The following is a 17,339-nucleotide window of genomic DNA, read 5'->3' as shown; positions in this document are numbered from 1 at the left end:
GGGATCTCTTAGAAAGGACCTGACTTCTGCATTTCTGCAAGAAGACAGTCACTCCCAGTGGCAAGTGTGAACTGGAGGCTTCTATGCTAAATCTACAGTAAACACTGGGCTTCTAAGAAGGTACAGAACACATAAAGAAGATGACTAAGTGTGGCTTGGCGACCCAGAAATTCAGGCGAAACCAAGATCCTGACTCAAAGGTCCAAGTTGGTATAAGTTTCTCCAATTATTATAAAGGCACCAGAAAAAGATTCAAAGGGTTATTAATCACATTCCTTATGAATTGAAAGAAAATTTTTTGCTTATCAATGAGGGAGTAAACTACATATTGTTTTTAATGAGAACTAAAAAAGTAAATCAGGGAAAGGTGTGTGTGTGTGTGTGTGTGTGTGTGTGTGTGCATTCTCTCTTCCTCCCCCACCCCTCTCTCTCCTCCCTCCATCTGTCCATATCTCTCTCTCTCCCTCCCTCACTTCATCTTCCTCCCTCCCCCTCCCTCCCTTTCTCTCTCTGAGTGTGTGTGTGTGTGTGTCCTTCCTCCTCCTTCAACTTACTCTGTTCCAATCCTCTAATTATTTATTCATTAGAACAATTTCCACTCTACTGGGAATAGAAGTCAAGGAATGTCAAGGCGGAAAGTAGAAGGTTCAAACCACATCTACTCAGAGGAAGCTGCTCGAGTATCTGAAGATCCCAAGAAGAGAACGAAGCAGAGCTTGAACTACAGGGGCCTCCATCATCACCTCCTGCCATCCTCAAGTCAACTCCAGATAAAGGACTTGGCTGAGAAAGCCAGAGGACTCTTGAAGTGAGGCAAAGGCAGACTAAGAATTAGCCAAAGGATCCCTGACCACACAGCTCTCCATGTCTTCCTATGGTGTATGGTATGGCTAACTACTTCAGGGGTAAAGAGAAAGATAATTCAGTAACAGAATCATAATATATATAAATAATATATATGTCATTTACAATAACAGTGAAGGAAGGGAGGGAGGAGGGAGGAAGGAAGGAAAGAAGGAAGGAAGGAAGGAAGGAAGGAAGGAAGGAAGGAAGGAAGGAAGGAAGGAAGAAACAATGCATAAGGGGTTCAGAAGCATCAAGCCAGGATTAAATGTTGCTTCCTATGTTTCTCAGATTGGTATTACCAGATAAAAATAATTTTATTTACTAAAAATCTTTTCCTAAAAAGCACCTATACTTTTCTGAACACTTTTGGGTAATTAATAGTGTCAAGAATTGCTTGATCATCCATAAGTAGACCACATGCCCTGTAATTGTGACACGTACTTGGGCTTCTGGTGTCAAAGAGCAGCTATCTCTTCTCTGATTTCTTTTCTTTATCTCAATGTAGTATTCTATCTAAGCACACACCACCAAAGAAATGAAGAGAGTTTAATGAAAATGTAAGCAAAATTTTCCTTAAATAGAATTTGCATAAAATCCTATAAGGGTGTAAAATGTTCCTGTAACATCACATACTACTTGACTGCCAGATCTTTGCAGTCACAAAGTTCACGGCATAAAATAACTCTTCAGATGGATTTCCAATGAGTTAAATAAAAAATATCCTCCAATAATTTAACAAATGCATCGTGCTTTCAAATCTACCATCTCCTACCACTCAAAAGAAGCCAAGATGGTATCCCAATGTAGGAATTTTATTTGTTTTAATAAACCTCATCTCCACATCTTCCATGCCCTTGGTGGAATCTGGTTTTGCTTAAGAAGTAAATTTGATACTCTAGACATATGGCCCATTGCTATCGTCCCTGGTCTTTCTCTTCATTAACCCTCAATGGAGCAACCACTCATGGTGCACTGCTGTATGTAGAGAGTTGTGAAGTCCAGTAGACTGCAGACAAAAAGAAAAGCCACTGGCTTCCAGGGCTTTCTCAAGGGGCTGAACTGTGGCCTGTGGCAGGGTTGTTGTTCTGCTTTTTGTTTGTTTCCTATTTGGCCACTTATCTGATATCTTCAGATTTGAAAGGACAGTCAGGAACATGGGGAGAGGGCCTCTTCTCATGCACTCATGATGATCAGCAGTCATTTTGTTCTGTTCAAGCTAGGTGTATCTATAAATAATTTTCCCTTAAGACTGTTACAGTATAGTTTGCTGTATTGTTCTATCTGTGAACATAGACACACACACACACACACACACACACACACACACACACACACACACACACACGAGTGAGGGGGGATGGGTTTAATCAATCACACAGTTCCTTCAAGAAAAGTTTACGAGGAACACGTACCATTCTCAAAGGTAAGAACTCAAGATCCAGGAGTAGCTCTGCTGAATTAGCTTTATCTAAAGACCCAGCACCCGATTTGCAAACTCCCCAAGTTGCTATTCCCCTGAAACTAGTTGTTATGGTTTCCAGCAAGAGGAAGCCATAGTGTGTGAGATGTCGGTGTGTGCTCAGCAGCCCTACAATCTGAAGACTGTCTCCCTTCCCTGTGGTCATTTTTGGTAGTAAAGTTTAAGTCTCTGAATTGTGACAACACAGTGATTTCTGCTCAGGTAGCTTCTCTGGAGTCACTATGTGAGCACACATCACTTTGCACAATTTGGAGCATTCTGAAAGAATGGTGTTAGAATCGTTCTTTTAACTAATACTGTATCCACATGTGATTACTGTTTTCCAATTACAAATCACTCATCTTCAGACGATTAGCCTGACATAGATTCTGGGGCCACATACAAACTACACCTTTTTAGCCTTGCAGCAGAATAGTTGTTGCAATTTATCTACATATACCAATGCAAGGCTTTATTGATTCTCATGTGTGTGTGCATGTGTATACATGATTTATGCATATACATATGCATGTGTGCATATGTGTGAGCATTCATGTAAAGGCCAAAAGTCAACATTAGGTATCTTATCCATTTGCCCTTTACCGTAATTTTTGAAACAAGATCTCTCAATGAATACAGCGCTCAATAATTCCTCTAGAGCAGGTGACCTGTAAGTCCCAGGAATCCTGCTGTTTCTGCTTTTATGCCCTTCTGAAGCTGGAATTACAGGCATGCCACCATTATACCTGGCTTTTTAGGTTTATGCAGAAGATCAGTCTTGGGTCCTAATGCTTGTGCAGCACGTACCTCCTGACTGAGCCACCTCCCCAGGACATTTTGAATGTATGTTTTTCTGTGCAACCTTTAAGCTGTTGACTCAGCTGTTCATGGACACTTGCAGAAATAATGAAGGTAAGTATTAGAGAGCATAATGTTTTCTAACGCTACACACTGAAGGATGAGCTCTGGATGTGTCTGCAAAGCCTGTCCCAGAGTCTTACCAGTGTATATAGAGAGCTTCTACATACATCCATTTTCATCAAAGTGGAACCCTTGTGGACTGGGATGAGTCCTCTCTATCTTGAGGCATTAGGACTAACAAAACAACACGTTGGTTTTCATTCCTTCAAAGCCAACTGAAACCAAGACACCCAAAACAATGCAACTATCTCATTGCACCCACTTAAGTGGTCTAAATAAGATATTTTAGTGTAGCAAGATTGAAGATACTGAGATTTTCAGAATTAAACCTTCTGGAATGATGGCATTCTACTGGTACAAAGTACATAAGAAGGCCAAAATATTTGAGCCAAGTGTTCAAGTACTGTAGTAAAGTATTGAACAAGTCACAAAATCTTTTAACCCTGGCAAGTGTTGTCTGGTATCAGCAGTGTCTCTGAGATCTCTTGAGCCTCAAGGTTGGACTGCTGCCTTAAGCTGAAACTTAAGCCCAGACTTTCTGAGCCATACTGCTTTTCCCACACAGTAGCCTCAGGCAGGGTGTAAATGCCAATGTGTCACCATACCAGAAAGAAGGCCACAGGTGTAGGACAGAGTGCTGGTCAGGCAGACAGACAGGTGTCGTGGGTTTCACACTAACATACATATCTTGGGAGGAGAGTCTTGCCATATCAAGGCAGAAAGCTCACAAGTTAAGATCTCAATTTTTTTCCCCATGAGTTTGGGTGAAATACCTCATGGTGAACACAAGTAATAACAGATACTTCAATCTATAAGCGTGACGTCACATGGGGTTCAAAAACCTTGCAATCTAACTCTACTTTGCTCATTAGTAAGTCTCATAAAAGCTACTTAACTTAGATATTCATGTTTCAATCAATTTAAATTATATTGTGTTAGGATCCACTTCACGTTGGCATCAAACGCAGTCTCTCAGTCATGTACCAGTACTGTGGTGTAGACACCACTGCACATATTTTACATGCTCATAATAAAAGTATCACACTCCTCCATTCCACGAAAAGATTGAACTGAAATAAACACGCTACTTCAAATTCTCAAATCAACGTTTTATCTGGAAAGACTTTCATGTAGGCAATACAATTTGTTATTCAAGAACTCATTCAGCTCTTCTAAGATGATGGACATCTACACCCTGTCGATTTTTTTTTGTCACTGTTGCTACTACAGGGAAGACTGAAAAGAATAAGCACATTGTACAGAAAAATATATCACATTTCTCAGTTAAAAGTCTCACAATTTTTAGGTTTGATTACCGTGTGTAGATTACTCCCTTTTTACCTGTCCTGACTTTTCCACATACACAACAACAACATACAGGGATGTTTCCCTGGGGATCTTGGAATCACCAGTACACCTTTATAGATATTATTTGCTGCGGCAAGAGGAGCAATGGTAAATATGCGCAGTTTAGAGTAAGTAATTCAGAAATCTTACCTCATACTTATTTCTTAGGCTTCTTATTAATATGAAGATATACATTCATATCTAGCAATTAGGTTTAGTCCAGTACTTAATACTGCTTAGTCATCATGACCTAGTCTTCTAACTTTTCCAGAAGAAAATGATGGGCAAACACATTTAGTAGCTTCCGTTAGCCTCCTACCCTCTGTTGTTTATACCAAGTGTGAGTTTGGTCTTGTATCTAGCATGACACAGATGTGCTATAGCAGGGCAAAAGTGATAAGGAGTACATGACTGCTGGCAGAGCCTTGTGGGAGTGCATGTAGGGTTGTCCAATGTGCCCAGCCTTTGTCTGTATGTATCATCCGTCTGTATCTCTGCTCCCTTTCTCCAGCCTCTCTTCTTGACCTTTGTGTCTTATTGGAAAGCCCCACAAAACAAAGAACATTGAGTAGCCTCCAAGAACAGAGGGTGAACTCTGGCCAAGAGACAGCCAAGAACTTCAGTCAAGCCACAGAAGGAACTGAACTGTGCCAAATCCACAGAGTGATCTTAAAAGTGGATTCTTCCCTAGTTAAGCCTCAGATGATACCAATGTCACCATCAGCACTTGTTTATGCTTCCACTGGCCCCTAAAATTGGACCCAGCTAAGCTGTGAAGAGACTGTTTACCACAGAAGCTGAGATAATGGAAAGACGTTTCTCAGTCTCACTGGTGTCATACAACAACACTAGCTAAATAAACCTCCCAGCGATGAAGGAAACCCTGCTCTTCTGGATAACCCCCTTGTTCCAGTTGACTCTCATGGCGTCGGGCCCAATAGAAAGAGACAGCATGTTCTGGAACAGAGGGCAGCAATGACGTCTCTTGTCTGCTATGACTGTCCTTGACTTTTGGCCTCCTCTCCCTTCTTATTCATGGACAACAAATAGTCATGACCCTTAAAATGCACCAAGTGTCTCATTTTGACTTTGTGGACACAATAAATATCGCAGAGTCTGTAAATAACATACACCCTTTTCTTCACATAGGCTCTTTTCTTAAAATATGAAAGGTAATAGAATCTACTTTAAAGAAGAAAGGGCAGCTGATTCTTCCTGTCATGAATTTTATGCTGTTTTACACCAACTCTTTCAGAAAGACCTTATACTATCTATGATTAAAAATGCGAAGAGAAACACATTGCCAGGAGATATGTTTTTAAACTCCAAAGTTCAATTTTACTACTTTCTTTATACTTTAAAGGCAGAAGACCTCTCATCTTTTTAATACACTAACAGCACATTCATCCTGATTCTCTCTGTACCACTAAGACCCCAAGAAATGTAATTTTGCACATGTATTTGTCAAAGAAAGGGCATGATTAATTCACCTTTGTTCCGTAATCCTCTTATGCAATTCTTTTAAATTAAAAGGTTGAAGATAGCATAGTTGTGAAGATAAAAATGACAATTGTAGGTTGAAATATCTGCTGAAAACATTTTAATATTAAACTACTGTAACTAGAAAAGAAAAGTGCAAACATTCTGAGCCCTTATGGATATATCAAGAAGGAAAGCCACTAGAAGATGCCTAGTGAATCAAATGAACAAGAAAATAAACTCAACAATTTGGATTAATATTTTGACAGATGGTTCTGTGGACAAGTTCAAGTTTTATCATGAGTAAATGATGTCTGAAGCAGAGACAAGAGGCACTTATTATTTCTGTCCTGCACCTTTATACAAAATATTCAAAACTAAAATTAATGCATAGAAGGTGTTTTACCTCATAGGCTGTGTACCTGGCTCTATTCATTAAAGCAGCAGCATGAGTACAAGAAACACAGGTGCCCATGATCCTTCTGCTCTCCAAGGCCAATGCAATAGGAAATGTGTGGAACATAAAAACCAGCAGCTCAGAAGCCTATCTCTCCAAAGTTCCTAGATATGCAGCTTCTTACTAAGTATAACAAGTGGCCAGAAATTAAAAGGGAGCTTGGTGGTTCGTGAATGGGAGGGTTACTCGACATGGACTCAAAGCTGTGCAAGCTCAGACACCAGCAGACACAAAAACACTCAAGAACATAAACAGCCTGGATGCCTCAAGCTAGGATGGACCTGGTCTTTTGAAGACCCCAGCATGAGAGAAAGAGCTAGAAAGTCAGACTGAACAGTTGTCGAATGTAGAGACATATATAGATGTCTGTAGGACTTAAGAAGCAGGAGCTTGCTTGCTTACAGGAAGCCACAAGATTCTTCACACCTTATTTTGTCAAAACCCACCTTATTTCCCACTAGCCTTAATTTCTGAAGGTATTACCAAAACTATGTTATTTTCAAAGAAATACGTGATATTCAAATAAGTGCCTGACAGAGTTGAGGTATGAGAAGAGAAGGAAGCGAGGCCTCAAATAGACACACTGTATGTCTTACAAAATGGACCCTTCACAGTCCTTCTTCCCACATTGTTCTATGGACTTTTTACTTTAGGGAGCCACATGTGCATTTCCATGGTGACAAGTGAACATAAGTGTTTGTGTGTTTATTTGTAGACTGTACACTTCAACTAGACTACTCTACACTACAAGGGAAAACATCCAGCTATCTGTAGACCTGCTCCTCATTCTCCACCCATTAGCTGTGGTCCTTTCCCTTATACCGCAGTTCCTCAAGTCCCAAACAACTCCCACCTCCCAGACACTCTCCTCTCCAGAGTTGCCATGGCATCAAGGTCTCTGTTACTCAGGCTCCTATTTGGATCAATGGAAATTATGTCAAGAGCCTGTTTCCTGATGCAGTGAGAAGGCTCCTGGAAGGCAAACAGCAACTTCAGTAGAGGGGAAGAGAGGAAGCTCCCATGTCTGAGTTATCCCATGAGTGTTTCTGCTTATAGCGTTCCATTATTCACCACTGGTACCAATTCCCCCTACAGTCCTTCTCCAGAGAGTTGCCAACAAATATATGGGATTTCATCTACTAGGTTCATCATTTAGTATCACAACAAATGAATATCTGCATCTGGACAGTGATAGTAGTTCTAGCTTGGTACTTATGAATGTCAATCAGCTGAGGCATTTCCATGGTAACAAAGGCAACCCTAGTAACTTCCCCACTTGACTTTTCCTAGATATTACTTGCAATATTTTAAACTATTAAGGATTTTGGTTTTAAAATTCATACATTTCATAAGTGTGGCATTGCATGGCTTAAAATACAGGTTCTTAGAAAGTAGAGAGGCAGGAGGTTCAAGAGTTTGATGCCAGCCTCAGCTATATAGTGAAATTGAGGTTAACTTCTGTTATACTCATTCTTACTCCCGAAAAGGTAAAAATAAATAAATAAATAAATAAAATAAGTAAACAAACAAATAGAATCCAGAGTTTTCTATGTGAATGTGTCCTCTAACTTGAACAGATCACCTCATGGAAGTTAAACAATCCTTCTGGCATGTTTTACTTCAAGATTTTCCCAATAATTATATTTACATAAGAATGAGGCAGAATGAGATCTATATAACTGATATTCAAAATTTTACAAAGTATTCATTTGCAGTTTACGTATATAAATGTGACCGTTCCTATGCTGTTAAACGTTCTTCTCCTTAGAGAAGGGCTAACCATAGAGCCTTTAGGCCTCTCAGTTGCCCGGAATGGCACTGTACCTGACAATACAGCAATTTCCTTACAAATTAACAACAACAAATTAAATAATGTTTTGAGCCATGATAACAATCTCAGATTGCTCAGAATCGGCCTGTACCGCTATCCTTTGAAAGAGAGTAATAGGAGTGTCTTTTCTCCCTTGAGGAAGCATGTCTGCCTTTAGGTTAACATGGATGGAAGATGGGTACAGTAACAAGAGGCTGGTGAGAACAGTGAGCTCCCACATCAGAGGAGAGTGGAAATGTCCTCTGTGCTAACAGTCCAGAGTTGGAAGAAAGAGCAAACAGATTACTTCAACCAATGGATTGTGTACTGTGTGTGTTCATAAGAGGGAGGTGCCCACGCTCCTCCCCATTTTGTCCATGAAAATTAACCCCATGAAGCAAATTCCCAACTCCTAAGAGACCAGTGGAGATGATTCCCATTAAGTACAGAGGAACATATTTTTCTGACTAAAGCCATAGGGAGTCCCTAGGCCTTAGGAAAATGAGTGCTTCGAGTCTGCAATTGATTTCAAAGGCTTTTAAACCATTACGGATCAGTCCTCAAATAATGCAAGTTTTAATTTAACATTTAGCTCTTTCTTACATAACACCAATCGTATACTAAACAGTAATAGGAAAAAATATAGAATAATTCACTGCAACGTGTAGTCTTTCACATGAAAGACTATAATTATTCCTTGAAGTCTGCTCACAATACAAACACTATGGGCAGGAAGCTCAGATGGGAGCTTTGTTGTAAATTCATACTTTTAAAAAGATTAAACAGTGCAGGGTGATGAGCAGTGATAATGGAGCCATGGATGATATAGAGGAAAAAAATCTGAAATAATTGCACAGTTTCATGACAAAGCAAATTCATGTTGAAATCTGTGTGGGCTAATTATCCTTTGAAGGATTAATGAATTGATGATTAGATCCTCATCCCTTTTATTGAAAGGAAAGAAGGGATGGGATACATATAGATGCAATCTATATGCATTTCAAGTGAGGTATATCTTTTATCTACAAAGTAATTAGTCCACATCTCATGACTAAATAATGAAGGACCATAAATTTGAATTTGTATAGACTAAGTTAGATCTGTAGTTTCCTTTCTGCCTTGTTGTCATTTTAAGTTCTCGTTCTGAGATCGGCTGTGTTCTCCATATCAGGATAACGTATGATGGGGGCTGCTGATGCCCTAGAAGTGACATCATATCACACATACTTCTAAGACTCAGTTGGAGGCAAGGAATTATTCTGAGGTGGAATCAGCTTTTCATGAGAACATTCAAAACACCCATGCTGTGGAGATGGGGAAAGTGTGTGGCCATGCCCTAACACTCCTTCTCAAAACTTGTCAGAACTCTACAGGAGTCCATATGCCTTACTAGCTGGACCATCCACACCCAATCTTGTTTTTAACTCTCTAGAGCCCACATCCTTATAGTTTCTCTTGAGCTTTTTCTTTGTTTATTTAAAGTTGAGATTCTCTAAAAGGACCAAAATTAGTAAATGAACACATTCGGCATTTGACTGGCAGCTCGTATCATGGTGCTCCCTGGTTGTAATTGAATTCCCAAGGTGACTCACTGGCAAAAACAATCTGGAAGTAGTGCCAACGATTTGATTACTGCATGGTATGTGTCCCATGATCCCATGTCAGTGACAAGATTTAAAGCATATAGTAAAATGTCCCTGACTTCTATGACAAAGAACAGAATAAAATTAAACCAACCCTGAAATTAAACCAATGCCTGCAGCCATAAACTTCCAATGTGTTAAAAACACAGAACTCCCAGAGTTTCATTTAAGCAGGTGTGTGACTCTATGTAGTGTTCTGCTTTGTCTTGTTTCATCCACTGAGGAAGTTCTAGACACAGCACTGGCAAGGTGGGTAGAAGTAACATCACCTGTGACTCAAGTACAGCGCTAAAATCAAGCCAAAGGAAGGACCAGGCAAACGCTCTCAAGCACAAGTGGCATTTCTCTCTCTTGAAGACCCCTGTCTGATGTAAGTGGCTTGAGGAATACTCCACCAAAATGAGCCACTTTCCACACAGTATCTGAAGAAGCTGATCCACTGGAGGATGAACAGGGTTTGTATTATCTGCAGAAGGCTCATGAACCACTCCATTTTCACCAGCGCTGCCTTATGATTTCTGTGTGTTCTTTCTCAAATAAAGACAATATTAATTCCAATCATAATCGGTCTCCACACCAGGGACTAGAATTGCCCTTAAGTAAAGTCATATCAACAATCAAAGGTCATTTAAGGTCATCCTGAAGCCATTGTGGGAATGACCTGTTCACTTATAATTTAGCTATAATTGCTTGAGGATGAGTATTTGACTTATATACTCATAGCTTGACCAGGACCATGCCCGTGCATCTAAAGGCAGCAGCAGAGGGTTGGTTCCCTGATGATGAACACATTTCTCCAGAGATGTAAGCATCTATATCTTAGCCTCAGATGGTTCATCAAGATCAAGACCATTTAGCTCATCCAAACAAACAAACAAACAAACACAAACAAACAGAATCCAACACTGGCCCAAGCAGTAGGCAGAGCACACAATCAAATTAGTTTGATCGCCATTTTGTAGTCAGCCATGGTCTGAGAGTTACCACTCTGGTGAGGTAAGGAATGAACAGGTCTTCAAAACATTTCCTAGAGCAAAGATGTAGATAGTTTGGATAAATTTCTTTTCCTTACCAGACATCTTCCCAAGATGTAGCATTTGCCTAGTGAAATCAAATTTAAAGGCGTGCCCTCTTCGCATTTTAGTACAAGGTACAAGGTATATCGAATTATACATAGAGGGAAATGACCTCAACAAGAGGAAATTAAAAGGCCAATGGAACATATACCTCGAATTGCACACATGCAAGTTGTCATAGCAAGTTTCACCATGAGCTCAGCAGAAAAACGACCAGAGTCACATTTAGAATTCAGTACAGCATGGGGTCTTTAATATGCCATTTGCATTATGACAGCTTAAACTTGTCTACCCTGGATTTGCTAGATCCTCAGCAGTGGGCACTCAGTGGCCCCCAAGCCTTTGTTGATCTATTTCTGGGAGGAAACAGAATTGTTGTCTTGACATCTCTCAAGTTGGATTGTGTTTCAGACAATGAATGGGAGCCTGACTAGGGAAGCCTTGCCCTGGGGTAGGAGATGTTTCGACTGGAGAAACTTGGAAGTCAGAGGTACACCCTGTTCTGATTGAGCTTGATTGGCCAGATGAAAGCCAAAATAAAATAGCCCCTCCCTTTAGTCTCTACTAACAAGGTGTTTGAGGCCAGGAAGAAGTGTGTTCTAGAGTTTCTGAACTACCCCCATTCCTCCTCTGAATCTGTACAAGTAGGTGGTATCTTTCTCTTCTTCCAGTTTGACAATCCTGTGATGGCACAAAAAAGATTCTCCCTCTTTTTTTTTTGTTAAAAATACATACTTTTTACTTATTTATGTGCAGATGTACCCCATGTGTGGGCCAGAAGGGGGTGTAAGATCCCCTTGAGTTTAAGTAAAGGTGAATGTGAGCTGACTGATGTGGGTGCTGGAAATTGAATTCCAGTCCTCTGGAAGGTCCCCCAGGTGTTCCTGGCTCCTAACTGATGTTTCTAACCCCAGGATTTGCTTTGCTTGATCAGGGTCCTACACTAGTAACTAATTGGCTACTCTGGAAGCAGTAGGAAGCCGTTTGGCTGACCAGATTTAAATGTTAAAATACAGTACCATCTTTGGCAGTGCAAGGGGGAAGAGATTTGATGAGGACAACTTGAATACAGAGAATTAACAGTTCTCCATCATTCTGGTGCATGATGGATTGGGGGAGGGGTTGAGCACTCTTATTCATATGGAGGTGCTGGCTTCATCCCACACAAAATTAAAGTGGCCCTGCTCTAAAGGAAATCAGACCTGCAAAAGTCTTGTCGTCCTTTGGTAATATGAATTTTCAAAGGGGTAACGATCTAGAGGCATTAAGAGGCTTAGGAATACATTCCTCTCTGGGCTTTGAGTTCTGTATGTGGTCTCTGTGGGAATTCCATGACTTGTGCTTTAAATCTCTTTACTGGAGTGGTAGGCAACCTAAGGATTTGCCTGCACAAACCTCTGCCTTCATTCTCAAGCTTCCTCAGGTGAGGCTCCTTCCAGCCAGCGTTAAGCAAGAATACTTTTAGCTGGAGTTCCAAGCAAAGCCTTAAAGGCCAGCTTCTTTTCACAGCTGACAACCAATAACCCAAGAACCTACTGAGAAACAAACTTTGCTCAAAAGGCCTGTAGAGATGACTCAATCCTGGATTGGGGGCACAGATTTAAGCAAGCTTTCTCCTCCTCGTATAATTTATTCCATCTATTGACCAAATGAAAAAGCTTAAAAATCTTCATTGTCCTCTGCTCTCTGGATAATGTGCTTTTACAAAGAGATATAAACTTGGGATTCCACCCTTGTCATCTCATTAATAACATTCATCATCCTTCTCCTCCTCCTCCTCCTCCTCCTCCTCCTCAACAACAACAACAACAACAACAACAACAACAACAATAATAATAATAATAATGATGATGGAATTCCTGGTTTCCTCCCACTGTTTTTTGAACCGATGCTTGGGCACTGAAGGTAATGGGTTCCAAGGACCTCTATTGCAGCGCCTCCAGCCTCTCAGACTCAGCAAACAGGTCATGAAAGATGTCCCAGGCATTAAAAACTCAACCTGTTTTTGCCTTGGCTCCCAAGCCACCTGGGTGCAGGCAGCACAGCTGAGAGTAGCAATGGCCCAGCTCCCTCCCCTGTGCGCTCCTAGGAGGAGGACCCTACTCTGCGCAGGCGCCAGGGCGCCCGCGGACCCTCTGGCCAAGCGTTGGAGCCCAGAGGCGACACCCCTGGCAGAGGCCCGACCTTGGCCCACTGGCTTTTGCTTTCTAAGGGAAACTGCGACCCTGCCCCAGCTGCCAGCCAGCACACTGTTAGCTACTCTCTTGCTGGCGTCACCAGCCTCCCGCCAGCCTGCACAGCCACAGGGCTTGCGCCTGACCTCCTGGGTGCTAGAAGATGCAGCTCGGGTCCCAAGGGGGTTAATGAAGAAGCATGCACCCACTGCCCCGTGGGCCAGACAATAGCGCAAACATTCTTGACGACCAGAGTCCCAGTCCCTTTGAGCACGAGGGTGCGCGCACGCGCGCCCGATCCCAGCGCCAAGCAAGCAGGGGCTGGCGGCTCCTTGGCTTCACTTTGGCGTCCATAGTCTCCACCCGGGTTCCTGGTGCTCAGAAGGCACTCCGTTCTCTAGGGCTGTGAGTCCAGGCCCAGGACTCTGCATCTACCCTGGAAACCCTGAACCAAGCTAGTGCAACCTCTGCCCAGGACCTGTCCCTCCACACCCGGCCCCTGCTTCCCCTCCCCCAGCGCGGCAGACCACCCTCATGGGGGCGGAATCAGCCCGCACACGTGTAGGGATTATTAAGCAGCCGGGCAAGAGGCTGTGGGCTCCACGCAGCAAGCTCTGTTAATTGGGAAGGAAGGGAGCTAGGACTGCTCAGAACTCCAAGGAACCCAGAGTGCGCTCCAAGGGTGAGCTGCAGGTTTAGGAAAGGAGGAAGCTTTGCCTTAGATCATCTCAGAGTGCAGGAAAGGGTAAGAAGTTTGGCATAGTTGCATGATGAGCATATCATTTCTCCAAGGGTTTGTCTGGACAAAGCCTAGCTCTGTGTCCTGAATCTTTTCCACTTCCAACGTTGACATCCGCACCTGGTTTGGGGGGCACAGCCCTCGACTTTTCATGTTTTACCTCTCCTTTCCCAATGTGCCCAATGAGACCGGAGCCCTCTGCCAACCTAACCCTGCTTAGTGCTTGGCCTGTGGAGCCTCGGCAGGTGGAGGCCCAGGCTAGATGGGGGGAGGGAGGCGTGTAGTCAGAGGGTCAGAATCTGAAGAGAGGAAGCTCCGGTAAAGCAAGCAATCCCATCTTTCCAGTTAAGCAGGACCCACCTATGTCTACGCGAGCTATTGGGGCACATCCCACAGATACCCTTTGTAAGAAGGATGCTTGGCAGAGAGGTCAGCATCAGAAGGCCAAGTTTCCCCCACGCGGAGCCCTCAGACAATCCTCTGCTCTCTCCAGGCGGGTGTGGAGTTGGATGGAGATCACAGAGTCCTCTGTCGCTTCTTAATCACCCTTGAATTTGAACCACTAGGGGAATAGAAGCCGGGGTAGTCTAGAGAGGAAAGGGGAATCGCTTGTGAGGAAAGAGGGAACAAATGAGTCAAAAGGCGAGAAAAGTCGTAAGACTTGGTTCCATCCTTTAAAAAGAAAAGCAATCTGTCTATAAAGATACAGATACAGGTTTGCCCAGGAGTGTGAGGAAGGAAACTAACACCGAAGCCCCAGAAGCATCAGAGAGTGAAGAAATGGGAACAGGTATTTGCCAATGTGAAAATCAATCAATTCTCATATTCTCTCTCTCTCTCTCTCTCTCTCTCTCTCTCTCTCTCTCTCTCTCTCTCCCTCCCTCCCTCCCTCCCTCCCTCCCTCCCTCCCTCCCTCCTTCCCTCCCTTCTTCCCACAGAATAAACCTAGACCTAGCGCACAACACATGAGCTGTTGCCATCCCTCCGGAAGGTTGCAGCTTGGAGAGACTTAGGAGAAACCATCCCCTAACTCCTTTCAAGGAGAGATCCTAATTCACTGAGCCAAAAGCTCCAGGAACCATTCAGAGAGACCCTTCTCCTTTGGTTGATCAGACTTAGACAGGGGTTGCCGCTGCACCCACAGAGAATTGAGCTGATACAGAAACCCGGCCAGAACTCCCCGCTGGCTTCGTCCACCTTGCCAGACATTACAACTTGCAGAAAGCAAAGTCCAGGGAAGGAAAGAGGGGGCGACCTCACAGAGACAGCTAGTTGGAGTACCTTGGAGGGAAAGCAGAGGAATTGGGTGTGAGGAGGTGTAAGGCTGTGGGAACACCACTCAGCTAGCTCTCCCTGATGGCACAGGAGCCCCGGAGAGCTTGAACTTGCCAGGCTGACGGTGCTCAGTATGTATCCCAGGTGCGCCTGGTCCGGGGAGAAGTCGTGGGAACTACCCCAGCCTGCGACCCGCCAAGCCCACCAAGCACCAGGAGCCAAGGCGCAGTTCTCTGCCCAACTCGTGCCGGGTTCTCTTCCCCTTGACAACCCACAGCACACAGCACAGAGAGAAATGTCGTTTGAGCCCAAGTGAGGGGGAAGGAAGGGCGGGGGTGGGGCGGGGGCAGATGAGGGGTGGGAAGAACGCGATGGAAGCTCGGTATCGGGCGCTGCGTTCCCTAACGTCGCTGGTGGACAGCCACCCGGCCCGTGTCTGCTGCTTGGTCCCTTACGGTTTTCAGATCAGACACTCGGGTTCGCAAACCGGGCCTCCGAGGGTTCGGCCGTCTCCCCGGTACCGTGTTAGCCTGTCTTACCCTTAGCTGCAGTGAGGAGCCCCGCGCACAGAACCGCCAGCACCAGAGGCAGGAGCAGCGACTTGAATTTCCTCCACGCAGTCATGTCTGCAGATATTCCACACGCACACGACACGGATGGCTCCTCTCCGATGCGCCGGTCTCCTCCGAGGAACGACCGGGCTCTAAACACAGCCCGGTAATCACCAAAGGGCAAGGCGAGCTGGCAAGAGCTCCGGGTCCCCAGCCCGGCCGCGCATACGACGCCTCCCGCAGCTCTGCGCGCCCGGCTTGCTCCGCTCCCGTAGCATCGGGTCCGAGCCACTGCGGGGCTGAAGATGCTCAGAGTGAGCGCAGCCCCGGGGCTGCCGGGGCCGGGGACGAGCGCCGGCCGAGCCGGGCAGGAAGGCACCAAGGCGGCGAGGCTGCGGGAGGGGGCGAGGCGCGGAGAGGAGCGCGCGCAGCCGGGAGCAACCTGGAGCGGAGGCAGCTGGAGAGAGAGCCAGCGAGTGGGAGGTGCGGGAGGGGCGCGGGGGGGGGGAGCGGGGCTGGAGCGGGAGGAAGGCGGGGAGCGAGCGCTGAAGACAGGCTGCTAGAGGCGCAAGGAGCCGCTGCCGCGGCGGCTGGACTCAACCATCCTACCCACCGAGAGGGGAAGGAGGAGGTTGGCACCGCACAGTTCGGGACTCAGCCCGGCCTCGAGCTTTCAGGCCCCTGCTAGTGCTCCTGCAGCGCTGCGTTCAGCCTCTGGCGCGGCTGCGCGCAGGCTGGAGCACGGAGACTTGTTGGGCGCTCAAGTGGGAGAAGCCCACGCCGCGCACCGGGAAGAAACCATACAATCGACCAGGCAAGCGAGCCTGAGGGCTCTGTGGGGGCAGGCAGAGTCTGGCCTCCATCCTGGGAGCTCTTTCTCTACTGACCAGGACTTCCCTTGCCTAAGTTCTGAAAGAAATGCAGGTGGGGGAGAGAATGGGCCCAGCTCTGACTGAAACTGGGAGCAAAAAGGTGCTTTTAAAAGATACTGTACATTATCTCTGAAAAGGTGACTGCCTGCAATTGAGATGAGCTGCTGACAGTTCTCTTCCCTGTCCATGTTTAGTCCTGTTAGGGTTACTTTACCCTCATTCCAAGCCCAGCTCTATGTGGGAACCAAAATGAATCTGAACTACCAGGCTGCTACCGTTCTGGTTATGAGAGCAGAAGAATTGGCAAAAGTCTAGTGAATCCCAAAATCAAATCCAGCATTCAAGAAGGGGTCCCCCTGATCCCTCAAAGAGGGATCAGGAGGAGCCAGGAGGAACTGGCTACAAGCAGATCTACCACAGCCAGGGAGTGCACACAGAGGAAACTGCTAAAGGGCTGGAGGTTAATTGAAAAGTCCAAACCAGGTGAAGGCTAGAGTTCACAGATGCTCCATTCTTAATCAGAAAGGATTAGGGAGTTCTAGAGGATTGGAGTGAAGGGGACACGGATATCTCATGCCTCCACCCACCATGGGAGCATCCATCCCATGACGACTGTGTGCTGTTCACACCAAGGAGTGAGCATGGTATTAGGGAGGCAGGCTGGTGGCTGCATCATCTCCCTGTCACTGT

The 17,339-nt window shown here is 44.9% G+C and overlaps 1 protein-coding gene across 2 annotated transcripts in view; it reads right to left on the bottom strand.

The window, feature by feature from the left end:
* The window catches only part of Csmd1 (CUB and Sushi multiple domains 1), a 1,600,162-nt gene extending 1,583,660 nt beyond the window's left edge, over positions 1 to 16,502 (bottom strand). Inside the window, exon 1 of one of the 2 annotated variants that reach the window (XM_039094737.2) lies at positions 15,766 to 16,502. In XM_039094737.2, coding sequence (XP_038950665.1) covers positions 15,766 to 15,850 — 85 coding nt within the window. In that variant the 5' untranslated portion in view covers positions 15,851 to 16,502. The remainder of the gene's footprint in view (positions 1 to 15,765) is intronic. The other variant, NM_001037327.2, reaches the window with a different exon arrangement.
* Positions 16,503 to 17,339: the final 837 nt, after the last annotated feature.

Source organism: Rattus norvegicus, chromosome 16 (genome assembly GCF_036323735.1).
Source record: "Rattus norvegicus strain BN/NHsdMcwi chromosome 16, GRCr8, whole genome shotgun sequence".
NCBI classification, from domain to species: domain Eukaryota; kingdom Metazoa; phylum Chordata; class Mammalia; order Rodentia; family Muridae; genus Rattus; species Rattus norvegicus.
Note: the sequence above shows the minus strand (reverse complement) of the source record. Positions and strands in the feature narration are given on the sequence as shown.